The sequence below is a fragment of the Mirounga leonina genome, unplaced genomic scaffold (assembly GCF_011800145.1).
Source record: "Mirounga leonina isolate KUSES-001 unplaced genomic scaffold, KU_Mleo_1.0 Mir_54, whole genome shotgun sequence".
Classification (NCBI taxonomy): Eukaryota; Metazoa; Chordata; class Mammalia; order Carnivora; family Phocidae; genus Mirounga; species Mirounga leonina.
This window is the reverse complement of record NW_023270812.1, coordinates 3,509,506-3,537,468: the sequence shown is the minus strand read 5'-3', so window position 1 is coordinate 3,537,468 and position 27,963 is coordinate 3,509,506. Positions and strand designations below refer to the sequence as shown.

At 38.8% G+C, this 27,963-nt stretch overlaps 1 protein-coding gene across 1 annotated transcript; it reads left to right on the top strand.

Annotated features, from left to right (window-relative positions):
* The first annotated feature begins 825 nt into the window (after nt 1–825).
* Nucleotides 826–27,477, top strand: LOC118001848 (radial spoke head protein 3 homolog). Its single transcript, XM_034992021.1, has 9 exons — nt 826–1,181; nt 4,888–4,975; nt 12,012–12,153; nt 13,670–13,815; nt 14,752–14,955; nt 16,509–16,671; nt 18,566–18,652; nt 19,649–20,017; nt 26,978–27,477. The coding sequence occupies exons 1-8, from the start codon at nt 1,102–1,104 to the stop codon at nt 19,978–19,980; spliced, it is 1,242 nt and encodes a 413-aa protein (XP_034847912.1). The 5' UTR covers nt 826–1,101; the 3' UTR covers nt 19,981–20,017; nt 26,978–27,477.
* Nucleotides 27,478–27,963: the final 486 nt, after the last annotated feature.

Here is a 27,963-nt window from a genome sequence, read left to right as displayed (position 1 = left end):
CCAGACAGCACTTAGCTGAGCTGAAGGAGTGAATGCAAGTGTAAATAACTGATCATTCAGGGGTACATACACTTCACTGACACAGACTAGAATATCAGCATTGCTAATACTAAAACCAAAGCATCTGCTCTTCTAAGCACAGACCCACGCCAGGACGCTTCGTTCTCCAGAGTCCGGGGCCTGAGAGATTAAGATACAGGAGGCCTAACAGACTCAACAAAGCACCCACCCCTTTGCCAAAATTAGACGTCTGCGGGGCGCCCCTGTTGCTCGCGCGCCCGAGGATCCGCTGAGGTGCTGGCGACGGAGCGGTAAGAGGAAAAGGAAGGCGGGAAAGGGAGGCACTGCTGCGCAGCGCGGCGGCAGCCCGCAGGCCAAAGTGGAGAGGTGTGGGTGCTGGGAGACATCAGTAAGCCCTCGCCGCGCCCTAGCACGTAACAGAGCTGGGGGCCGGGGGCCACGTGCGTGCGATCACAGGTGAGCAGCCCCGAGCAGCGGCGCGGCGGCAGTGGCGGGAGCAGAAACAGCCGAGGGCGCCCCTTAAGGAACGGGAGCACGTGGGCCTGGAAGAATGGCGCCGACACCAGCCCGGCAAAGCCAGACTCCAAAGTGGGAACGAGGACCGCCGCGGTGCCTGCCCAGTTCCCCGAAGCCCCCAAGCCCGACTCAGGCAGGAGAGCGCTCTTAACCCGTCGGCTCACCTGCCGGGGAGGCGCCAAGGGGCGGAGTCAAGGGCCGGAAGTGCGCCGGAGGGCGGGCCTTCCCGCGAAAACCGCCGGCCGGAACTGCCAGGAGGTCCCGCCCCCAGGCGGAACTCCGGGTTGCTGGGCAACCGGAGTGGGCGCCTTCGGCAGGCTCAGTGTTCCCCGGAACAAGCCGAGTGTAGCCCCCACCTCTTGCCCTGGCAACCTCCCGTCCCGCCCGCCTTCCTTCTTGCCGCCTCTCCTTGCGTCGCGGAATCCCTGCCCTTGGCACTACGCACACGTCTGCGGCTCCCACTACCACTTAGCGCCCACCTGCCGGAAAGCCAGTCTCCACCCGAAGCGAAGCGACCGGGCCCCAGGCGTGGCTTCCAGGCTCACAGACCGCAGCCCCCCAGCCATGGGCACCTACACCTACACCAGCCGGCCCCGGGCCCTGCCCTGCCAGCGCCGCCGTTACCGGGACAGCATAATGCAGCCGTGAGTGAGCAACCAGCCCCTGTGTGATCTCCACCTGCCCCAGTCCCGGAGCCGCGGGGCCGCGGGCCCTTCGCCCTGGCAAACCTGCCTGTGCGGCTTTCTCCCCTCCACACCCTGCCTAAATAAAATTTCTTCCCTGAAGAAGTCTCCCGTGGCGTGGAGGAATGAAGCAAGAAGGGGCACGGTCGGCCCGGCCTCCCGTAGGGAACGTTTCGTGATAATGAGCTGCGGGCGTGATCGATTAACATGTACAGGAAACCCACTGGTTTCACAACTCTCGAGTCAGCTAACTACTGTTGGCCAACGATATGCACCTCACTTTCTCCTGAGTCCACAGTACTGTGAAGCTGGTTTAATAACTCCATTATGCAAATGGGGAAGCAGGTACTACGGTGTCAGAGGCGACAGCATGTCCAGAATAACAGCCAAGTAAAGCTCTTCCCACGCCAGTCTTTGGTCAGGAATCAGGTTATCTTTCCATGCTGGACCCCAAATTGTATTTTTACATTGCTGAGTATTTATTTGCAAATATTCAAATATCCACTTCATTATTATCCATAATAATGTTTACGGGCCTTTCTAAAGCATACAGTTCTTTCTATAAGCCTCAAATTTTGGAACCGGCCAAACTTCCCAAGCATGCGGGCTCCATGGAAGCTGGAACCTTTGTGTCTTTTGTCCACCTGGGATTGTTCCTGACCTATGGGAAGCACTTACACGAATTGTTGAAGTAACTGATGGAACACATCAGCCAAGTAACTCTTGATGCGTATTTCAAACGCTAAGTCTAAATTCATGATTACCTTATTATGGCAAATAAAGACCTTCTTAAATAAGAAATGCCTGTCACTTTAAAGAAACCAAAATGGAAATTTTAAATTTTTTTTTTTAAAGATTTCATGTATTTGAGAGAGAGGGAGAGAGAGACAGAGATAGCGACAGAGATAAAGAGAGAGCACCAGCAGGGAGGAAAGGGAGAAGCAGGCTCCCCACTGAGCAGGGAGCCCAGACGCAGGGCTCGATCCCAGGACCCTGGGACCATGACCTGAGCCGAAGGCAGATGCTTAACTGACTGAGCTACCCAGGCACCCCGGAAAATTTAAATTTATAGAGGGACTATTTATATTATAAAAGGATTCCATTTAAAAACACTTTCAAAAATACTTTCTGGTGGCTTTAAGTAGTTGCTCACAAATCATTACTATTAAATTACACCAACAAATGAAATAAGAATCAATGGTGGTTCATTAGGAATGATTTTTTCTTATAGCTAGTTGATAAGCAAGTTGCAGGACCTTGCTTATATTGAAGCAATCTGTTGATTAAAGCTATTGGAAGAAGTGTGTGTTTTTGATTTTTCAGTTTAAAATTATACTCAGTGGTGATTTTCAATTTATAAAAGTAATATATGCTTGTTCTTATATTACTCCTTTACACCTCCGTACTTGAGCATATGTACATTTATATAAGAGGTTTATTTCCAAAATTGAATCATACTACACATATTAATCTGCAATTAGCTTCCCCCCCTTTTTTATAACCTCTAATTCTTTTTTTTTCTAATTTCTTTACATATACCTATACATACATACTTAATTTATATAAATAGACTCCTGTGGTTCATGCTTGGGTACATTCTTAGTGCCCAACCCCCTTCCCTTGTAAACTTGCTCTTTCCCTCCTGTCCCCAAGGTAAACCTTGTTAATGCCCTTACATGAATGTTTCTGGACTTTTCTCCACACTCACATGTTTTTGTATAAATATATAAATATATACATACAAGTACACACGGGTTTGTCTACCTCATAGCAATGCTAACATTATACACAGTTCTCAACATCTTCCTTTTCTCACTTAATTCTTTGCAAAAATCCTTCCAATTATTTTTAATAGCATGATATCCCCTGGGGTATGGATGTACTACACATTCTTAAAATTTTCCAATTTTGATAGGTATTCAGTTTGCTCCAAGTTTTTACCACAAAGAGGAAGGTTTCAATAAACAACTTTATTTGCTGGCCTTTTTATTTCTATGAAACAGATTCCTGGGATGGGATTGTTAGGTCATGTATATTTTTAACATGAACAGATGGAACAATATGCCTTTTCTTTAGTAATGTTTAAACATATCCTTTTTCCCTACATCCTCACCAGCAATAGGCATTACGGATTTTTCCTTCTTTTTGGCTTTTGATAGTGTGAAATCAAAACCAAAATTTTTCCTCATTATTATGTTCATTAGCACTAGGGGGTTTTAATCAAGTAAGCATCCTTTAGATTTTTTCTATTTTAAAAGATCACTGGGTACAATGTATAGGACAGATTCAGAGAAAAATGTTGTTCCAGACAGTTAAGAAACTCTTGCTGTAGTCCAGGTAAAAGATAGTGGTGGCAATGAGCGATGGAGAGATATGAAAACAATTTGGGGAGTAGAATCAGTAAGACTTGCTGGATACAAGCAGTGAGGAAGAGAGATGAATCATGGATGACTCCCAGACTTCTAGATTAAGCCAATTGGGTGGTTATTGGTACCATTTAATGAAATAGGGAACACTAAAGAAGTAACAAGTTGGAGTGGGAGAGTGATAATTAGTTCAATTTTGAGGTTGCTTTTGAGACATCTCAGTGAGATGTCACTGGGCATATCAATTGGATATACATTCCTGGAGCTCAGAGGAGAGTTCTGAGCTAAAGGTAAAATAAAATTGGGAGTTTTAGGTATATGGATTATGAGTAAAGCCTTGAGAATGGATGAGTTCAGGGAAGGGCAAGAGAAGACCTAGCCCAGAGGAAATCCTCCAGGACTGGGGGAGCCAGCAAACACAGGATAAGAAAGAGAAGTCAAAGAAGTCCTAGAAAAACAATCCTAAGACTATGGTGGTATCACAGCGGCTAGAAAAGAGAGTGCTTCAGTGAAGGAGTAGCCAGCTGAGCTAAACACTGCCCCGAGATCACATAAGATGAGCAGGGTTACATGCCTGGTTTTTAAGTAACATAAAGTCAGGTTATCCAATAGTGGTTTTAATGTATGATAAAAAAAAGCAACTTACTGCCCCTCTCAAAATCATTTCTGGTAGAGTACTATTATTGGTGTAGGTCAATATTTGGTTTCATAGCCATACATATGATATCATTTAAAGAACTTTGAATGAAAACATCAACTCTATGGTTTTCACTACTGATATTCTGATCCTCAAAATTAAAATTTTTAAAAAATTTTAAACATATCTTTGAGTTTAAAGAAACAATGAGAAATTGGACTTATTTTATTTCTTAAGCCTGATTCTGTGAATCCTTTCAATCCTTGAATCCAACTACTGTTAGTACTTTAAGGCAGGCCCCTTTCCAACTGTCCATTTTCATATTTGTCAAGTAGTCTAACAGATTTACAGCCCTAAATCCAGCTCTGCCACTTACTAGCTAGGTAACCTAGGGCACATTCCTTTCTGAATCTCCTTCCTCTTCTGTCAGATGGAAATCATAGTTTCCAACTTGAAGCTTATTGTGAACAATAAATAAAATATGTGAAGGGCCTGGCATATAATAAGCATTCCATAAATGCTAGTCATTTCCCAGACTAAAATTGTGCCAAAACAAAAATCTATTTTCATAACATTTGTATCTTAGTTTAAATCCAATTAAAAATGAGTTAACTGCATAGACCAACACTATTACAATAGTTATTTAGAATTTGCTATTTTACAGAGCTGAAGAACCTATGCATTATGGAAACATAATGTATGACAGAAGGGTGATCCGAGGCAATACTTATGCTCTACAGACAGGACCACTGGTAAGCATAATTTGAATATTCTAACACAGAGCTTTTCAAACTACTTGTGCTGAAGGACCAGTTTGTTTGTTTTAATTTCTAATTTGCTTCAGACTAAAACAGTTATAAAATACTGATAGATTACTAGAAAAATTAAATTTAAAAAAAAAAAGACATGCTAAATACAAGGCTGATGGTGGGTGCCAGGGACTAAGAGAGTGGGGGAATAGGGAATTAGTGTTTAATGGGTACAGAGGTTCAGTTTTACAAAAAGAAGAGTCTGAAGATGGATGGTGGTAATGGTTGTACAACAATGTGAATGTACTTAATGCCACTGGATTCTACACTTAAAAATGGCTAAGATGGTAAGTTTTATGTGTACTTTACCACAATTAAAAACAATGTTAAAAATACAAAACCCCCAATATTTTATTAGATTAACAGAACTTTGTAAAACTGCTCTAAAAGCTTATAAACTTTTACTCTCAATTTCTATAATTAAATTTTTACAGACCAGCTTAAACAGTTCACACACAACACTTTGAGTAGCACTGGTATAACATCTTTAGGTTTGTTTAAATTATTTCATATTATAATACTATCTTCATTATTTAATCAAAAATTATTTTCTTTAATTCGCTCAACAAATATTTATTGAGTTTTAGGTCCTGTGCTGAGTACCTAGGATACAGAGATGATTAGGATGTGGCATGATATTAAGAGTGATGATTTCTTGGCACTGAAATGAAATATAGTTAAGTTAATTTGTAAACACTGTATGACATATACATGGTGATATATGGAATATCAGACATCCTGAAGCACATAAATCAAAGCCATCGAGAAAACTCACTAAAAATATTGTATGTTTCAGCCATACCCTGGATCTACTGCATTAGAACCTTCAAGGGTTGGACGCAGGAATGTGCATCATTAATAAGCTTCTCTAGGCAGTCTGGTACAGCCAGTTCAGGGACCAACATTTGAAAACAACAGCTCAAACATGCAATATAGATACGTGATTCAACATCTTGTGGCAGTAGCAATAAACATTGGCACCCCTAGAACTCAACTAAAAAGGAGAATCACCTTTTTTTTTTAGTTTTTTTAAATTAATATTGTGATGATTTGATATACCTTTTTTTTTTAGTTCTTTAGTCAATTATTCAACAACTTACCTAAAAACTCTATACTGAGACTTCCAGTTCCAGACAAGCAGGAATTTGCCAATAGCACAAGCAAACACAGGAAGACTCTGGAAGTGGAAAGAAGGAAGTGGACTGGCTAGGGACCTCAGGATTTGAGTGACACAGTGATGAGTTCCCTAAGTCTTCTTATATCCCATTCAGAGCACTGGAGAAGCTTGCAACCCAGAATAACCAACAGGCACAAGCCTGCTCCCTTTATCCAAAAGACTGCAAAAGGGTAACTTAGCAGAACAGAAACCTTTTTACTACCCCTCCTCCAGCCAAACTCCAATGGAAAAACTGTCCCGCCCCTCCCAGTGGAGTCAGCAAGACGGAGCTGGGGAACTGGACTTCCATCCCCACATGGCAGCAACAATGCAGTACTAATCGGTGCTCTGATTCACTCACTGAGGTGGTATCAACAAGGGTAGAGCAGGAAACTGACCTTCCACTCTAACCCAGGGGCAGTGAGATGGTAAGAGATGGTACAAGTTGGTACCCTACTTTTCCTGGGGTGATGGCAACAGAGCTAGGAGGGAGCTGAATTTTCAATCCTATCTGGCAACAACAAAGAGAAACAGGTGAGATAAGGCAGTGTTAGAGCTCCACTCCTCTATACTCCAACACTGATGTCAGTGGATCACAGCAAGGATCTGAAATACTACCCCCACTAGGCACCAATAAGGTGATAAAAGTTGGTCCTCTGCTTTCACGTGGGGCCTAGCAGGATGCTGAACTTCCATCTCCACCCATGCCTGCATGCTAAAACAAAAAGGGATGACTTCCTGCTAAAAAAGATTAAGATCCAGAATCTCACATCCTAATACCCAAAATTTCCAGGATACAAAAAAAAAAAAAAATCACTCATCATACCACAAACCAGAGCAGTCACAGCTTGAATGGGAAAAATCCATCAAGAGATGACAACAGCAAGATGACTCAGATGTAGGAATTACCTGACAAGGATTTTAAAGCAGTAATCATAAAAAAAAAAAACGCTTCAATCAAAAGTGAATAATTATGAATGTTCTTAAAACAAATGAAAAAACAAAATATTAGCGAAGAAATAGAAGATATACAAATGAGCCAAATGGGGGCACCTGGGTGGCTCAGTCGGCTAAGCATCTGCCTTCAGCTCATGTCATGATCCCAGAGTCATGGGATCAAGTCCCACATCAGGCTCTCTGCTCAGTGGGGAGTCTGCTTCTCCCTCTCCCTCTGCCCCTCCCCCTGCTCCTTCTCTCTCTTGCTCACTCTCTCTCAAATAAATAAATAAAAATCTTAAAAAAAAAAATGGAAAATATCTAAAAAGTCACAGGGCAGACTCATCAGAAATGACATAGGGAACAATCAATGAATTCAAAGCCAAATCAATGGAAATTACCCAGTTGGAACAACAGATAGAAAACAGACCACAAAAAAAAAAAAAAAAGCAAAGCCTCACAGCTGAGGAACAATAACAAAATGTCTAACATCATGTTATCTGAGTCTCAGAGAGGAAAAAAGCCAAGGGACTGAAAAAATATTTGAAGAACCGTGTTTGAAAATTCCACAAATTTGGCAAAAGACAAAAACCTACAGATCTGAAAAGTCAGTTGAACCCCAAGCAGGAAAAACCTAAAGAAATTCACACCAAGACACATCAAAATCAAATTTCAAAACTAAAATCAAAATATCTTGATAGCAGCTATAGACACATGACACATTACCAGAAGGGGAACAATTATTTGAATAACTGTGGGTTCCTCATTTGAAACAATGGAGGCCAGAAAAAGTGGCATAGTATTTTTCAAGTCCTGAAAGAGAAGGACTATCAAGCCCTAATTCTAATCCAGTGAAAATATTCTTCAGGAATAAAGAGGAAATCAAGTTGTTCTCAGATGAAGGAAACCTAGAGGATTTGTCACCAGCAGACTTACCCTTAAAGAATAGGAAGATAGAACAATGGAATAGGTGAAAATAGGGGTAAATACAATAAACTGTCTTCTGGGTTTTAAAAATTGTGTTTGATTGTGAAGCAAAATTATAACATCATCTGATGTAGTGCTTAATATATGTAGGTAAAATATTTAAGATGATTAGATTTTTATTATATTTTAAAAGTAAGGAAAATAAGGGTATCTAAGTGGGAGTAAAGTTTCTGCCTTCCACTTAAAGTGGTAAAATGTTGATATTAAATGTTGACTGTGATCAGGTACATAGTATATTGTAAAACCTCGAACAACTATTTTTTTAAAAAACTATGGAAAGAGATATAGTCAAAAGGATTACAGATAAATAAAAAAAGAATTCTAAAAAGTGTTTCAACTAATTCACAGGAAGGAAAGAAAAAGAAAACAGAAAAATTAAAAACAGAACAAATAGAAAGCAAAAAGTAAAATGGCAGGCAGCCCTAATATGGCAATGGCTTCTTTAAATATAAATGTCTAAATAAGCCAATTAAGAAACAGATAGGCAGAGTAGATTAAAAAAAAAAAAAAAAAAAAAAACATGACCCAACTGTATTCTGTCTACAAGAAACTCATTTCATTCATAGTGATGTAGGTAAGTCAAAAGTAAAAGGAAAGGAAAAGATATACAAATTAAACATTAATTTTTAAGAAGTAGTTGTGGCTATCTAAATAACAGCTAAAGTAGACCTAAGAAAAACAATATTACCAGGGACAAAGAAGGACATTACATAATGGTAAAAAGGTCCCAATATACCAAGAAGATCTAGCAGTCTTAAGTGTATATGCACCAAACAACAAAGCTTCAAAATACATGAAGCTAAAATTGAAAGGAGAAATAGACAAATCCACAATTTTAGTTCGGGACTTCAACATCCTTCTCTCAGAAAATCAGCAAGAATGTAGAAGAACTACACAACACCACCAACCAATAGGTTGTAATTTACATTTATACAACACTTCACCTGACAACAACAGAATACATATGCTTTTTTTAAAAGATTATTTATTTATTTCAGAGAGGGAGCATGAGTGGGGGCAGGGGGGTGCAGAGGGAGAGACAACCTCAAGCAGACTCCACACTGAGCGCAGAGTCCAATGATGGGCTTGATCTCATGATCCTGAGATCATGACCTGAGCCAAAACCAAGGGTCAGATGGTTAACTGACTGCACCACGCAGGTGCCCCCGAATACATATGGTTTTGAGGCACCTGTAGAATATTGACCAAGATAGAACATATCCTAGGTTACAAAGCAAATCTCTATATTTAAGATATTTGAAATCATACCATGATGGAATAATGTCTCTTTCAAAATTTCAAACTAGAAATCAATAATAGATGATAACAGGAAAATCTTCAAACACTTGAAAATTAAGCAGCACGCTTCCCAATAATCCATAGAGGAAGTATTAAAGGGAATTTTGAAAGACTACTCAGGCCTAAATGAAGATACAACAAATCAAAATTTGTGTTTCATGCCAGAATAGTGCGGAGATGGAAAAAAGCTAAAAAGGAAAGACTTCAAATCAATAATCTAAGCTCCTACCTCAATAAATGGGGAAAAGATGAGAAAAATAAACCCAAAGCAAGCAGAAGGAAGAAAATAATAATGATAAAAGCAGAAATCACTTACATTGAAAACAAAGCAGTAGGAGCCCCTGGGTGGCTCAGTTGGCTAAGCATGGGACTCATGATTTCAGCTCAGGTCATGATCTCAGGGTGTTGAGATGGAGCCCCAAGTCAGGCTCTGTGCTGGGTGTGGAGCCTTACTTAAGATTCTCTCTCTCTACCCTCCTACCCCACTTGCACACTCTCTCTCTCTCTCAAAAAAAAAAAAAAAAAAGGAGCATCTGGGTGGTTCAGTCAGTTAAGCATGGGACTCTTAGTTTTGGCTCAGGTCATGATCTCATGGGTCCTGAGATTGAGCCCCACTTCAGGCTCTGCACTTAGTGGGGTTCTGCTCGAAGATTCTCTCCCTCTCCCCCTCTCCCCCCCATGCATGTGCACTTGCATGCACATGCTCTCTCTCAAATAAATAAATCTTTTTTTAAAAGTATGCAAAAACAATAGAGAAAATCAATGGACCCAAAAGCTGGTTCTCTGAATAAGATCAATAAAATTGATAAACCTCTAGCAAGACTATCAAAGAAAAAAAGAGAAAGAAGAGACAAATAGCAAATGCCAGAATGACTTTCAGAGGGTATAACCATAGATCCTGCAACCATGAAAAGATTAAACGCCATTTCTTATCTTTGAAAAGATCAATAAAATTGATAAACCTCTAGCAAAACTAACAAAGAAAGAAAAAGAGGAATGCCTGGGTGGCTTAGTCGGTTAAGCGTCTATCTTTGGCTCAGGCTATGATCCTGGGGTCCTAGGATCAAGCCCCACATCTGGCTCCCTGCTCAGCTTGGAGTCTGCTTCTCCCTCTGTCCCCACCCCGCGTGCCCCCCCCCACCACCACTTGTTCGCACACTCTCTCTCAAATAAATAAAATCTTAAAAAAAAAAAAAAGGAAGTAAAAGAGAAGAAACAAATAAGCAAATATCAGGGATATAACTAGAGATTCTGCATCTATTAAAAGAGTAAAAGGATCATAATAGAATATTACAAACAAATCTATACATATAAATTCAACAAACTAAATGAAATGAGCTAATTCTTCAAACTATAAACTACCAAAATTCACCTAACATGAAATAGATATTCTGAAGTGTCTAATAACAATTAAAGAAATTGAATTTCTAATTTAAAAACTTTCAAAAAAGAAATATTCAGGTCCAGATAGTTTCACTGGAAAATTCTACCAAACATTTAAAAAAATTCTCATTGATTTTATACAACTTTACACAATCTCTTCCAGAAAATAAAAGAGGAAGGAACACTTCAGGTAATCAAAGACACTAAAAACAAAACTATAGACCAATAGCTATCATGAATGTCAATACAAAAATCCTCAACAAAATATTAGCAAATAGAATCCAGTGAGGATTCCACACTCAGCAAGGAGTCTACTTGAGATTCTCTCTCTCCCTCTCCTGCTCCCCCTCCCCACCCCACTCATGTGCTCGCTCGCTCTCTCTCAAAAAAATAAATAAATCTATGATATCATCACAACTTCAGAAAAACTATGCATTTAAATGACAATGGCCATTGTATTAGGGAAATGGGATTATGGGATAATTTTAATAAATTTTAATGTTACCACATTGTTATTTCAATTAAAATGCTTTTACAATTCTAATTTTAAATATTAAAATTTTTTTCTTGCAAAGTACTTTCATATTTCCCCTCTCTTTTCATATTTACCTTGAGATAAGACGGGTTAGCTACAGGAAATGACCATAGAATGAGATACAGATATGAAATCAAGGACCTCCAAATATTGCAGAACTACTGTAAATAATTATATATTTTAACCCTTAATCAGCTATTGTTTTGTGCACTGGGACAGGCTTTGTTTGGACTGAGAATATTTTCTTTGTGAGCTAATATATTTTTTCAGGAATTTTGTCTAAAAGAAATTCAGATTTTTTTTAAATCCTAGTGCTTTTCAGTTCCTTAACTACACATTAAAATGTATTGTAACCGAGTAATTCTATAGTATACTTGGTTACTAGGAATTCAAGGAATTCATGGTAAAAATGCTTGAATGAGGAAAAACAATTTATTAGATAGGATTCTGCAACTGTTTATTCTAGTCATCAGTCATACTTTGAAGTTACTTATGTGCTTCATCAGATAACTTTATAATTACCTGACAAAGTTCAAACAGAACTTTAATCATGAAGTCACTGATAATCAGGAAGAATTATATGACAGATGCTCTTATGCTATCCAGGAATCACTTCTGGAATGGCAGTTCTGTATGCTTTGAGAAATATCTTCTAAATTTTAGAAGCCTTTTCTGTCACTCAGCCTGGGCAGCCTGATCCTATAGAGGTTCAGAGACAGCAGCAGGCTAAGAGGAGGGCTCTTGCCAGAAAACGAGCCCAAGAACAGCTCAGACCACGAACCCCCGAACCCGTGGAAGGCAGAAAGCATGTGGATGTGCAAACAGGTACGTGACCATGCCACGGGCATTGTGGCTCCTGGGTTTGCTCAGTTTTCTAAGTTCATTTTTTATTTGGCTTTTATATTACTTATGTATCTGTTATGCTATTCAGTACTGCCCCAGTTACATGGTCAGAGGAGTGCATTCATTAGACAAATACATAGACTATATTTTATTATTATATTGGGTACAGCTGTAGGTATGAGATGGGGTTAAAAAAGAATTTTATGACCACATTAATTCTCAGCCCTTTTCACATACTTTTTTCTCAAACTGGGATTATTTCTCACTTTTTCTTTTATACCCCAACATGAATCACTGCTGGACCTACAGGAGAAGAGAGCAATGTAGTTCTATTTTGGCATTTTATTTCTCTTGAGAGGCCTGAACTCATCCAGATCTGAGTCCTCCATCTCTCTCCCCACAGCCTCTCTCTTCTCTCCTTTTATTCTCCTTTCACTGCACACATTCCCCAAGGCCACACAGGCTTGCTCGGCCAGTGCCAGGCTTTCCTACTTGTCTGGCTGTTCTCAGCTAGGGGAGGCTTACCTGGACCTCTACGGCCGAGCTGTGTTGTTGTCAGAATCTTGATAATCAGGCAACACTTGGTGTTTTCCTTAGATTGATATAACTATTCAGGATTCACCTTGCATCTTGCCAAGATGGTGAGTGGCTTTATCAGTTATTGCTGGGTAGTTAGTACAAAAGGAAGTGAACCATTCCACGCATTTCCCTCCTACCTTGAGGCCAAGTCTAGAATGCGTATATGTCTGTAATTAGCCAATGTAGTGTAATTCTACGTGAGCTAAATTTTAGTGTTCTTTATACCATCAGAATTTTAAGTTTTCCTATATCTCAGAGACTATTCCAGTCTTCTACCTGTGTATCTCCTTTATTATTAAAGACTCCTTGTGACGAATAATTATGATCCCTTTTACAGATAAAGAAACTAAGGCTCTAAGAAGATATAACTTGACTAGGTCCTATGTTCAACATCTGACTCCAGTTCTCATGTTCTTTGCATGATACCACACTGCCCTTGCCTCACATATATTATTCCTAAAGTGAAATTTGTTTTCATGTATCTGTTTATAGTCTATAGCCTAAAGGGAACATCAAGTAACATAGTGACATGGTGCCTAATTTTTTAAATATTCAGGAATTTTGAAATCTTTATACATTTATTATCTTAGGACTCAGTTATACAGATGGATTACTAACTTTCCATTCCCGATCATACTTTGCATCTTACATACATCTAGGCTTCATGTTCTTCTTTATTTTCATTTTCAAGTACAAAACTCAGTGCTTTCTCAACATTCCAGAAATGTCCTAGCCTGACTGACTCTGTGGTCTTCCAAATACATAAAACTGCTTAGTACAGTATGTGAATTTAATCCCACACTTGAGCGCTTCTTTTCTGATCCATTTAATTCTGTTTTGTAGAAGCTAAAGTTTCAATACACATATATGCTTGAAATAGACAAGAATTTCAAACTCAATGTATATGGTATTCTCTTAGAAATATACCTTGAAGAAATTGCTGACCGCATAACAGAAGTTGATATGGAATGCCAAACAGATGCATTTTTGGACAGACCACCAACACCACTCTTTATTCCTGCCAAAACTGGCAAAGATGTGGCCACCCAAATACTAGAAGGAGAGGTATAGTACATTATTTGGACTTCCTTCTATCTTCTTTATAAATAGGTGAAGTTAGGTTTAGTTAAAAGCTTACAAACCACTTCATAATCAGAAAGATTCCACTTACTGGATTTCTTTCCAAATGTACCTATAATAGTTTTATCCTGAAATAGAGTGTTCTAATTTCCCCTCTTCACTGATCAGATATAAAAATCATTAGAAATATTTATAGAATATCTGCACCTTGATTCTTGTGTGTTTGCATACTTAATATATGGATACAAGGTAAATTTGTACCAAATAAAGAAAAATAGTATCTCGGGTATAAGAGGTTCCACTATTAGTTGCTTTTAAATTATATAGTTTTCATGAAGATAATCTATGTTAGAGAAAAAATCCTAAAATAATTACATTTTCATGTCAATGTAGAATGCATAAATAGGCCAGTCTATGAAATTGAAGAGAAGACAATGCTTACGTGCATAATGACTTATGTGAGATTTAAGACTTAATTGAAGGAACTTGAAATGGGGAAATAAATTAAGTCTTCACAAACTATATAGAAGGGTATATTTGCCTCTAAATCCTAGAGAGGAATCACCAAAATGCCCATTATTCTTGTTTCTTAGTTCCTCAGTTCTTCAAACTGTTGGTGAAAACTAGTGAAAATCTAATAGGGCAAAAATTAAGAAATATAAGGATATTTCCTTTGGGTTTCAGAGTTTGATCTTAAAATTGTTGAGTAACAGGGTTCATTTTGATGACTACATACATCTTTTTATAATTCTTGACTGATATTCTGTGTGCCCTGCAGGGCCGTTGTGAGTTTTGGAAACCATAAGTAAAGAAGATCCTCAATAAATAGAACCCTGTCATGACTGCTTTTCTGGATATTTTTTCTTTGAGCATTTGGTTCATGATTAAAATTTTAAATTTGCTTTGTCTTGTGTGTTTAAGCTCTTTGACTTTGATCTTGAAGTAAAACCAATGTTAGAAGTTCTGGTGGGGAAGACCATTGAGCAGTCGCTTCTGGAAGTAATGGAAGAAGAAGAGTTGGCTAACCTGTGGGCCAGTCAGCATGCATATGAAGAGTTACGCAATGTTGAACTAGCTGAAGTTCAGCGACTTGAAGAGCAAGAGAGGCGGCACAGAGAAGAAAAAGTATAGCATTCTAGTTTTTTTTCTTAGACAGTCTTTGGCTATTTAACAGATTATGTTCTGAATCACATGTGGTATGTTATAGAGCTAAAGATCTTTGCAAATATGTTAGAAAAGAGTTTGTTGCTCAGTTATCTCCTCTTCTGTAGATCACAGGTCTTTCATGCACAGAATCACATTCTTTAAACACCAGCTTACGTAAATGTACCTAAACAGAGTTTCCAAAAGTTTCTAAATGTAATAAATTACACATATCCCAACTGAAAGGCACTCTTAAATAACAAGATTCCTAGCGAAGGAAATATATTGGTTTGCCATACACCAGTGGCCAAAAAGTGAAAGGGAAAAGTGGAGTATATTAGGGATAGGTGGCGTGAAGGAGCAGAGGATCTGGATGGAATTCTGGATCTTTTTCTCAGTGGCCAGGCCCTTCCCTATACCCCAGGGATTCTCCAGAACTTCTTTATAGAATATTTTACATTACAGCTTTTTAGAACTTTTAGTAAGAAAACTTTTAGAATCTAGTTTTTAAAATATGCCAATAACATTCAGTTAGGAAACTCTAGGCTCAGTAATCTTTAAGAGTCTGTCTGGTTCTGGCAAAAATTGTTGCCCTATGTCGGACACTGAATGGATAAATTATATATGAGTGCCTGAATACCTAAAAGAGTTCAAATAATTTCCCAAAGAGTCTAGTTTACTGAACAGAATAGCTTAGTTGTTGGGATGTTCTACTCAATACCTAATCAAATGGACTTTCAATTTTTCTCCAAAATGAATAAGTAATTGTGTAAAGGGCATAGGGCTTATGGTAGAGATTATGCAAATGCAATACTATTTTTTTACAAATGTGAAATGAATAGAGGCAATATTAGCTTTGTTGAAATAATCAGGGAAATCTTTATCAAAGGAAACTTACTTGTTTATTTACAATTAGGAAATATACTATGAAAATAATGAGTACAAACATCTAGATTTATATCTGCTTAAACTCTGAAAATAGACTTCATAAGTAACTATATTAATGCTCCCACTTCCACATGGGAGTAGAGGAGACGGTTCATTAGCTTTATAGATATCCTGTGGTCTACAAGAAGCAACAACAACAAAAGAGAGGTTTATAATTTTCAGAGCTCAATGAATCCAAACAAGCTTACAAATGAGACAACTCACTGACAGTTAACTGAAGATGTCTGAGCAACTATAATTTTCATATTGATAATAATTTCTGATAATACTAATTACAAATACATATAACTATTATTATTCTTTGATATTATCCATATAGTCAAACAAGTACATCTTCAAATGATTTTACATAAAAATGGATCAGGAGATGAATCTTACCTTAAGCTCCATCTTTTTTAAAACAATACCCACCCAGTAGCTGTTGAAATTCACTAAAATCTTGATGAAAACTGTGAACCATGAATAGATTCCTTGCTGTCCATTTTTTGATACATATATGTGTCCAGATTCTTCCACTCACTAGGTCCGGCATTTGGGGAGGACATCGCGGCTAGGTAACCGTGCACTGTGGTGTTTTCTGTGCGCAGGAGCGGCGTAAGCAACAGCAGTGGGAGGTGGTCTACAAGCACAATGAGACCTCGCAGAAAGTGGCCGCTCGGGCGTTCGCGCAGCGCTACCTGGCGGACCTCCTCCCGTCCGTGTTTGGCAGTCTCAGGGACGGTGGCTACTTCTATGATCCCATTGAAAGAGGTTCGTTCGTGGAGGTGTTGCTAGATCCCTGCTACAAGAAGCATCCTCCTAATGCTTCCAAGGAATCCCATGCCCATGCTTATGTTGAACTGGAATCTCTCTTTAAAACACATTTTTAAAGTCAATTATAGTTGTTTTAAGTAAGTACTATTATTAATGAGAGGTATACTATAAAGATCGTGAGTTTAGGATGTCAGTTTGTCTTTACTAAGAAGCAACATTGGATAGTAGGAAGAAACACGGACTTGATGTCAAAAACTTGAGTTTGGGTCCCAGTTTCATCATCAATCAGCTATATGACCTTCAATTCCTCACGGCTGAAATAAGGGTTATTTAGGAGCTAAATGTCATATGTATGGAACATAATATGTATAAAATGTGTGCATAAGTAGTTTTTCTACTTTTTCTCAGCTGACTTCCTGTTCCACTCAAAAACCCTTTGGGGGCAACAATGAAAGTCGTGTATTCATTTAATTAGGTGTTTCCACCATCCCAGGCACTGTATTAGGTGTGGGAGATAAAAACAAGGAGACCTGGTCTCTACCTTTAGAGAACTCACACCTGTCAGCTCTCGGTGAGCACCCGCCAAGACCCACCCCTCAGCTAGCCCCGCCAAATGAAGGGTAGGAGTTGCCATTCCTCACCCTCCTTCCTCAGCTCCAAAAGCACTTAAATCCACATAGCTTTTGTATACATAACCTTTTTCAAATGGCTAATAGTATTGTGGGGCAGAGTTTAGTAATGTTAATTTTCACTGAATACATATTCAATTCAGGACACATTCATAGAGAGAGGTCAGGTTACACACAACTCCTAGTTTACATTTATATTGTACTTTACCATTTCTGTAGTATTTTCCATACATGATAGCATTTGACCCTCCCAGTAACCCTGGGGGGGGGGGGTAGATAGGGCAGATTAATTCCCATTTTTCAGAAGTAGAAACTGAAGCTCAGAGAAGTGAAATGCCTTCTCCCAAACAGCCAGGGGGAGCCGTTAGGCCTCGGACTCTGACCCCAGATCCAGTGCTCCTTCCACGCTGCCCTGCCACCCCCTGGGGTCTAGCTAGACCTCTGCTGTTAGTCAAAGAGGCTAGCAACCTTTTTTTCTCTCATGAATTGCTGAAAAAGTCAGTTACGGATCATTTAGAAGCTTGAAAATGAGATTTATGCCTCAGATTAAAAATATTATTTCTGGTAGTGAGTATAATATCCTATTGCACTCTCTCATCACCTCATTGAAAAGTAACAGATGCCAGATCCCCTAAAAAGCTATTTTGAAACATTAAAGTACATATTGTAATGGACCGTATTTTTTAAAGGCTCACACAGTAGAGTAGATTTCGATTTCAGTTTGAACAAATTTATCACTAATGGAAGCACCTAGTTTCTGACCCATTTCTAGGTGGCCTTCTTCTCAGACACTCTCTGGCCCTTGTCCTCTGATTCTTGGTCAGCTTCTCCTAGGCCCCAGGCTTCAGATGGGGGCATTCTTTCTGTCAGCATGGCTCAATCCCAGATTTGTATCACGTTTGGGTTAGAGTTCTGCTCGCAGACCCACATCTTCCTCCCCACTCCCCTCCCCTATCTCCTTCATCCACGTCAGATTGCACCTGTGCACTCAGGTCCAAAGGCCTGGACGCCAAGGAAAACCTCATAGTTTTGAAAATACTATTTTAACCACAATAGAAAGGAGATGGACCAGAACATGCATAGAGAATGTGGCAAAAGTCACGCTGTATAAATCTATTTGACATTTTGTATTAAGAAAACGGTATTGATGAATCTTCAACAATTAGGGAGAAAGCACAGATTCTTCCTATCTATAATGATTCATAAAAATCATTATAATGATTGAATTTCACTATAACAAAATTAACTTTTTTTTATTACAGATATTGAGATAGGATTCCTTCCATGGCTAATGAATGAAGTTGACAAAACCATGGAATACAGTCTGGTGGGAAGGACAGTGCTTGACAGTAAGCTCTTTTATTTAAAAGTCATTTCTGGAAGCTCCTGGATGGCTCAGTCAGTTAAGCATCTGACTCTTAATATCAGCTCAGGTCATGATCTCAGGGTCATGAGATCGAGCCTGCATCAGGCTCTGTGCTAGGCATGCAGCCTGCTTAAGATTCTCTCTCCCTCTCGCTCCACCCCCTACCCTCGCACTCACGAGTGTGCTTGCACTCTCTCTCTCCCTCAAAAAAAAAAAAAAAAATCATTTCTGGGGCACCTGGCCAGCTCAGTTGGTAGAGCATACGACTCTTGATCTTGGGGTTGTAAGTTCGAGCCCCACATTGGATATAGAGACTACTTAAAAAAAAAAATCTCTTTTTTTAAATAAAATGTTTGGAAAAAAAAGTCATTTCTGAAATTTTTCAGCAGAAAGAATAAATAGGAGAAAGATGTTAAATTTTATAGTTTTAGGGGCGCCTGGGTGGCTCAGTCGTTAAGCGTCTGCCTTCGGCTCAGGTCATGATCCCAAGGTTCTGGGATCAAGCCCCACATTGGGCTCCCTGCTCGGCGGGAAGCCTGCTTCTCCCTCTCCCATTCCCCCTGCTTGTGTTCTCTCTCTCGCTGTCTCTCTCTATCAAATAAATAAATAAAATCTTTTAAAAAAAAAAGATCTCACACAAGATTTAAAAAAAAAAAATTTATAGTTTTAGTTTTTAAAGTTTCATTATCTCAATTAACAAAGGCACAAATTTTTACCCTCAATAATATTTTTGGTTCTTGTGTAATTTGATCAGAATTAATATCTTCTGTCATTACTTTATAAATGATATTCTGTTAAAACAGGCATTGACTATAATTCATATTCAATGCATTAAGTGGCACAGAAGTTAAATGTGCTGACTTTGTATAAAAGTAACACAGGGAAGGGCTGAGGCCTGCTTTATGCTCATCTGTAAGTCAGCATTATAACTACTCAAATATGAACAATCACAGTGATTTTTGCACATATAATGTTTCAGTGTTGATCCGTGAGGTGGTCGAGAAGAGACTGTCTATGTACGAGCATAAGGAGGACCAGCCCCCATATGTGAAGCCTGAGGATGGGCTCGGTGGCCCTGGAGCGATGGGAGAACCACTGATGGGTGATGAATTCCATGAGCAAAGTACATCACAGCCACAGAGGCCCCTTTCGGACAGAGACTCCCTGCAAAGAACACCAGGCGATGGAAGGTATACGGAGAACATGTCATCCCGAGAAAGGAAGCTTATGGAAGAAGGAGAGGATGAACAAACAATAAGGAAAACCTCAGGGAGAGAACTATTGCAACCGAGGGGAGTCTTCGAGCCATGACACCACTCAGCGGCCAGTCAGCATTGCGAGCAATCAGGTAACGATGCGCAGGTCCCCTCAGGTTATAGAAATTATGTTGTATTTACTCAACATGTCTTTTTGTCTCATGGATTGGGCAAACCAAATATGTTGAAATAATAAAACTAATTCAAAATGAAATTTAATTCATTTATTTAATGGTAGAATATCTAGAAGCTATGTTGTAACTCTAATGAGAATCATGTCTAATTACCAGCTTTCCATTACCATGAATATAACTAACAAATATATTTTCCCTTAATTTTTCTAATTTTGTGGGGTTTTTTTCTTTTTTAGTATCCTATTTAATGTAAGATATTGGTGCTGTCAGCCATTGAGACTGTCTGCTCTATAAGAAAACTTTTTCACCTACTCCATGAAAGAACACCTAAATGTCGTGTCACCAAAAGCTTTAGTGCTCCCTCCTTGCAAGGACCAACACATACACCCTTAGTTGTGTAATACTAAATAGATCATTACCCCTTCCATCTTCAGTATTCACGTAAGGCTCAAGAGAGTCTATGAATTGGGGCGCCTGGGTGGCTCAGTCATTAGGCGTCTGCCTTCGGCTCAGGTCATGATCCCAGGGTCCTGGGATCAAGCCCCACATCAGGCTCCCTGCTCAGTGGGAAGCCTGCTTCTCCCTCTCCCCCTCCCCCTGTTTGTGTTCCCTCTCTCTCTGTGTCTCTCTGTCAAATAAATAAAATCTTTAAAAAAAAAAGAGAGATTCTATGAATTGGTAATATGCTCTTGTCTGTTTTTCACATTCCTGCTATTAAAACATTTCAAACAATACCAATAAGGCAAAAGTCCCTACTTGCCCTTAGGCAATTCCATTCCCCTCCTCAATGATAATCACTGTTATCATTGCTATAATTAGGTATGTACCTTCTAGGCCTTTTTCAAGATATTCATATACATATATATTTGAACATCAGAAAATATGTGGGTTCATTTTTCTTTATATAAATATAAATATTTAGTTTGCATTTTTCACCTAACGGTATAATCTTAGACCTTAAACATTAGTCCATATAAATCTCTTTTTAAAATATGGTAAGCTATTCTATATTATGACCGTGTTATAGGGAATTCACATGTGACTTTTTTTTTAAGATTTTATTTATTTATTTGACAGAGAGAGCACAGACTGAGCCACCCAGGCGCCCCCACATGTGACTTTTTAACCTGAACTTATCTGAAAAGTTTACCTGTGCTATTGAAAATCACAGATCTTTTATCTCTAAAGTCATATTAATCTTAAGCAATCATTGAAGTCCTCTGAAGCTGTAGGTAGATATAGCCTATTTTTCTCAGAATAGTTATAGATTTGTAAGCTGTAGTGATTTGAAATAACTTGCAGTTATTAACACATTTATCTTAATTTCTTTTTAAGTTAGGTACCAAAAATGTATCCACATTTTAAAAATGGAGAAAGAACTTCTTCCTCCATTTTTGAAAAGAAACACACCGTGTGTCTATATAGCATTATATGGTTCTCAAACCATTTTCCCGTATATTATACCACTTCATCATTTTAACCTCGTAGCAACCCTTCTGAGATATGCATGACAATATTTTTATTTTCATTTTCAACCAATCTTGTTGGTTAGGTCAGCCAGCAAACATTAACTGCGTGCGTGAGGTGTGCTGGGCGCCATGCGGGAGGCCAGCAGGGTGCACGCCAACCTAGTGGTGGAGCTGAACGAGGTAGGGTATGAATGAGGAAACAGCGGCTCAGGGATTCTAAGTGATTTGCCTTAAGTCACAAGCCTAGTAAGGTAATGGGATGAAAGCTGGGACCCAAATCTTCTTCCTTCTAATCCACTGTACTTTCTTGTAAATAGCCTTGAGCCCTTGTGAAGTACCAAGAATAACTTTCAATAAATTATTGCATTAGTAGCATTTTAAAAATTGGAATCACACCTATTACCATTGCTAGGTTATTCCATGTTGTTAAGTCTTTATGAGCATCCTAAAATATACAAGATTTTAATTATGGCAAGAAGAGCAAGACATTTTTTTTTAATTGGGGTCACGGTGAATCATTATTGTTACTGATTTTAAAATACCTACAATTTTAAAATGCTTTCAAAATGGATTAGATGTTGATTATCTTCTACAATTCTAATCCTCTTCTACAATAGCCTAATCCATTAAACACTTAACAGATGTTCTGCTCAACATCCAGACCTGTGCTCTATAATTCCGTGAATTAATTCAATTTATTAAATATATGAAAATCTGTAGACCCCACACTGAAATTGGTTAAGCTTAACTGCCATCCTATTCAATGCTAGAGAGAAACAGGAATGATTAAGAGGTTAGGTCTGGGGATGCCTGGGTGGCACAGTCAGTTAAACATCTGAGTCTTGGTTTCGGCTGAGGTCACGATCTCAGGGTCTTAAGATGGAGCCCCAGGTCCGGCTCCCCACTCAGCGGGGGAGTCTGCTTCAGATTCTCTCTCTCCCTCTGCCCCTCCCACTCATGCTCTTTCTCTCTCTTTCACTCTCTCAAAAATAAGTTAATAAATCTTAAAAAAAAAAAAGTAGAGGTTAGGTCACTGTGTGTGAGAAAACTTAGAGAAACAGATTATATATTATCTGGAGAAAAAATATTGAATGGAAACTTTAAATTGGCTTGACCTACATTTGCTAATACTGTTTTTATGAGTTCTGTTCCTTTCCATTGTTTGTAACACTAAGCTAATAGAAGCTAAATAGTAATAAAATGCATGTTATGTAATGAATTTATAGAGACTGCCAGCCCTGATAGTGATAAATTCCCGTATCACTAAAGTAGGTCAGGGAAATCAAAGTAATTTTCTCCAGTGTAGGCATCATCGCATGCAAACCACTCTGACTTCTGTTTTGCTTGGCACAGCCTTGAGAGTCACTCAGAGCAGCTCAGGGTGGTGCCTGGAAGCTCAGACACCAGAGCCAAGCCGTCTGGGCTTGCTTTCTCCACGCATAAGGTGGTTTGCTTTTGTAATTAGGAAAAAAAACTGGCTTGGGACGCCTGGGTGGCTCAGTCGGTTAAGCGTCTGCCTTCAGCTCAGGTCATGATCTCAGGGTCCTGGGATCGAGTCCCACATCGGGCTCCCTGCTCAGCAGGGAGTCTGCTTCTCCCTCTCCCACTCCCCCCGCTTGTGTTCCTTCTCTCTCTCTCTCTGATAGATAAATAAATAAATATTAAAAAAAAAAAAAAAGGAAAAAGAACTGGCTTATCAGTCATGTTTTATTTTTGAAATGTGGGAGGGTGGAAGACCTGCAGAAGGAAAAAGTATTTGGAGGTTATAATTCCTTTGAAAGTTTTAATGGGGAAGGGGCAAGTGGCATTTTCATATCATATCAAAATGTTATGGTACCATAACCATGAAAATGTTAATGAGACCTTCTTCTATCCTAGAAGACTTTCATTTTCTTATCATGTCGTTAAACGTTATCAACAACAGCTATATTTTTTTTATCTGTAATCTTAATATTCTTATGTTTCACTTACTATGAAAAACTTGGCACATTATGCTTTTCTATTTTGTTTATAGGTGAATTACAGAAAATTTTTATATATATTCTATAGCTCAGTAGCCGTAGCCATGTATCTCAACTTATTTAGCATAAAGGCATTCTGGAGAGGCCCAAACAGGGGTTTAATTTCCCCACAGACCAATTAGCACCTGTTGTTTCTTAGCAGTAGTTCCTAGATTTAACCAGAACCAACCTTCTCCTGGCTTGTCAAGAATGTTAAAAATCAGGTGTCACTACAGTGAAAAATACTGTTAATGGTATTGGATTGGTGCCTGTAATTCTCCCTTTGAATAGGAGGATATTTACCTTTGTGGTTTAGTGATACAAACTTTAATTAATTTGTAACCAAAATTTAGTACACTGATAGTTCATGAAAATAGTATAAATGAAATATATGAGTTAGAAGAGACAGTAATGACACTGTAAGTTTGCCTATAAATAAAACCTACGAAGATACTAAAGAGCTTGAAACTCCAGGATAAAAATATCTTGAAGATAACATTTAAACAATTTTAAATATTTTTTGAGAAGATAGTTCAAAGCATGAATACATTTTTATCACTATATACATTTATAATTTTTTAAATATTAAGCATTTTTATTTGTGCTACTTATGTATTGTCTTCTAACATTTTAGATTTTATTAATATCCATATTTGCCACTAGGTGTCAGTAAAATTCTAAGGTAAAGTTAACTTGCCTCCAGCTTCGCACATGGTAACTACAAAGAGAGACTTGGGAGACAAAGAGTTCAAAAATACATTGTATTCCTTGGAGACTCTAGATTCACACTGAATATTTTATCTTGCCCTAAGCTCATCTGCCAGCTCTGCAGGGATGCCAGTGGACTCCAACCTGTAGTTTTAGACTGGACCTTAGCTGTCATATACCCCAGTCTTCTATCCAATACACTATGTTTGACAGACGATCATTTAGTCCTGGTTTAATCACTAAGGAGGGGGCTTTCACTTGATGAGCAGCTCTAGAATAGTGATTCTATCTCATTTAATTTTGTCTGCCCAGGCCCAGGCTGTGGTAAATAAATGCTTACTCAATTACATTGTTGGATAGTTCTCATTTTTAGAAATTTATCTTCTACTGGGTCGGAATCTGTCTCATTATAGCCTATGCTTTTTTGTCATAACCATGCCATTTGGCATGAGTATGATGCAGGGAAACAGAATAATTTTATTGCCTCTCAGCCCTATCCTACACTCCAATAAGCTTTTCCTTTTTTCCAAGTTTTTCTTTCTCGGAGTGAAATATCACCACTCTTCCCAATTATTCCTCATATGGCAGTTTCAGAGCTTCCTCACCCTCCATCCTGGCTACTGTTACCTCGAAACTCCTCTATTTGTTCAACATCATCTTAAACACCAGAATTAGCTATTCTACTAGAGATGTAATCTGACTCAGCAGGGAGTACTGTGGGACTGCTCTCTCCCATGATTTGGACATCACCAACTCACTTCCAAATTCAGATATCTAGAAACCTCATTTTTAAAACATAGGAGTGAAAAGGGCAAAATGATTTGTAAGCAGTCACTATGTCACAAAGTCCACACACATTGCAGTGGACCATCCAAAGCTCTTTTTAAATATTGCTAACTAATTCGGCTATTTGATTATTAACTCCACAACATATTGGAAGTAGCATATTAACAAGGAAAGAGGAACTGCTGTGGGAAGACCCATAGGCTAACATTTATAAGAAAAAGGCAGGGAAGGGCGCCTGGGTGGCTCAGTTGGTTAAGCGACTGCCTTCGGCTCAGGTCATGATCCTGGAGTCCCGGGATCGAGTCCCGCATCGGGCTCCCTGCTCGGCAGGGAGCCTGCTTCTCCCTCTGACCCTCCCCCCTCTCATGTGCTCTCTGTCTCTCTCCTTCTCTCTGTCTCAGATAATTAAATAAAATCTTTAAAAAAAAGAAAAAAAGAAAAAGAAAAAGGCAGGGAAAAAAGCAATAACTCAAAAAGCACAGCAGTCTGGAGCCAAAGTTGAATGTTCCTCAGCATGCCCTGAATACATCATTACATTACAGCACAGTACAGAGATTACTGTTTATGGAGGAAACACTTCTGGAATAGTGGAGTAAGGACCTCTGGAAATCTCCCCCATAAGGGCAAGGAGAACACAGGCAAAAATTGTCAAAAATCAACATTTAAGAACTCTGGAAATTAACCAAGAATTTACAACAATGAACAACATTTATTCAAGAAAAATGACTGAATCTCAGTAAAAACAGTAAGCCTTGTGGCATTTGCCCTATTCCCTTGCCCTATTCCCATCTCCTTCTTCCCAGTTCCATGATAACCACGAAAACCAACAGATTCAGAACCACAGTAACTGAGAAAACCAGTAGCCTATCAGCCATTAAAGAGAAGCAAAATGGGCTTAGAGCTCCCCAAAAAGCCACATACCCAGAAAATTGTCAATGTTTGACCTGTCTGGCAGCTCCCTAGAAAAGTCCATTAACAGGGCTTATCTTTATTTGACCCGACTCAGAGCTTGCTCAGTAAGGAAAGTCCTAATACCAGGGCATTTGTGTTAAAAAAAAAAAAAAAAAAAAATCAGTAATTATTTAACATCGCAGCTGCCTGAGGCGGAAATATCTGTTGGAGCAAACAGCAAACTTGAAATGGAAACCTGGGGAATGGGATGACCATAGAAAGATTTGAAAAGCTTCAGTGTATTACTGACAATACATATGTAGGGTGCTTTGTAGGGCTGTGTGTATGCCCAGGAAAGACCTGAGAAGGCCCTAATTTCTCATCTCTGGCTGACCTTCAGGATCTTCACAAGCAGGAGTTAAAAGCTAAGTCAGGGTTGTAAGCTGCCAAAATATTAAAGGCATGTCTCAACCTACATAGAAGTCCCTCAGCAAAGGGTGAAAGACTTACCGGTTCAGGGCATTTAAGGAAATCTCTGTCTAATCATTAGCTGACCAAGTAAGCTAACTGAGCAGAGACTTCAGAGGTAGCACACAGCAAAAAATCCAGATTTCACAGAATTTATTCAGGAAAACCATTAAACAGATAAACAGCAACAACAAACAGCAACAAAAAAATCCAGGTTGGAGGGGTAGAACAAGAATCTGATATCCAGTTACCATATTTTCATTCTTTAAGTTGTCCAAACGTCAATCAAAAAAAAAAACAAAAACAAAAAACCAACATACAAAAAAATAGGAAAGTATGGCCCATGCAAAGAAAAAAAGCACTTGATAGAAACTATTCTTGAGAAAGTCCAAATTTTAAACTTACTGGACAAAGACATTAATCAACTAGTATAAATGTGTTCAAAAAACTAAAGGAAACCCTGTCTAAAGAATTAAAGTTTGAGAATGATGTCTCACCAAAGAGTGAATATCAAGAAGTTAGAAATCATAAAAAAGAGCCAAATAGAAATTCTGGTATTGAAAAGCTCAATAACTGAAATGAAAAATTCACTACAGGGTCAATAACAGATTTGAGCTGGCAGAAGAGTCAATGAAATTGAAGTTAAGTCAAATGGAAGAATCCACTCTGAGGAACAGAAAGAAAAATGAAGAGAAATGAACAGAGCCTCAGAGACATGTGGGACACCATGAGTATACTAAAGACACATAATGGGAATCCCAGGAGAGGAAAGAGAAAAGTGCAGAAAGAACATTCAAAGAAACCATGGCTGAGAACATCCTCAACTTGATGAAAAATGTTAATATTTACATCCAAGAGACTCAATTCCATGTGGGATAAACTCAAGAGATCCACAATTACATCATAGTCAAACTATCAGGAGACAGAAGCAGAGAGAATCTTGAGATCAGTTAAGACAAAAATAACTTATATACAAGTACTCAGTAAGATTAACAGCTCATTTCTCATCAGACACCATGGAGGGCAGACAATGAGTATATTCAAGTTACTAAAAAAAGAAAATGCTGCCATTCAAGAAGTCCAACAAAACTGTTCTTAAAAATGAAGGAGGAAATATGGGACACCTGGGTGGCTCAGTCAGTTAAGCATCTGCCTTTGGCTCAGGTCATGATCCCAGGGTCCTGGGATGGAGCCCCACAACAGGCTCCCTGCTCAGCGGGAAGCCTGCTTCTCCCTCTGCCTGCTCTGCCTGCTGCTCCCTGCTTGGGCTCTCTCTCTGACAAATAAATAAATAAAATCTTAAAAAAAAAAAAATGAAGGAGGAAATAGTCTGTATAGGCCTATATCTATTAAATAAATTGAATCAATAATGATTAACTTTCCAAAACAGAGCACTAGGCCCACATAGGTTCACTGGTGAATTCTACCAAACATGTAACAAAGAAATTATACCGTTCTCTACAATTTCTTCCAATGACAGAGGAAGGGTAATACTTCCTAACTCATTCTATGAGACCAACATTACTCTAACACCAAAACCACCCAGACCTTATAAGAAAACTACAGACCAGTATCTCTTATA

Bases quoted from the DNA above. Each gene is read 5' to 3' on its own strand.
- LOC118001848 (XM_034992021.1), top strand. From the start codon at position 1,102: ATGGGCACCTACACCTACACCAGCCGGCCCCGGGCCCTGCCCTGCCAG. The intron at 1,182-4,887 runs GTGAGTGAGCAA...GCTATTTTACAG, and splicing joins CGGGACAGCATAATGCAGCC to AGCTGAAGAACCTATGCATT. The intron at 16,672-18,565 runs GTTCGTTCGTGG...TTTTTATTACAG, and splicing joins CTATGATCCCATTGAAAGAG to ATATTGAGATAGGATTCCTT.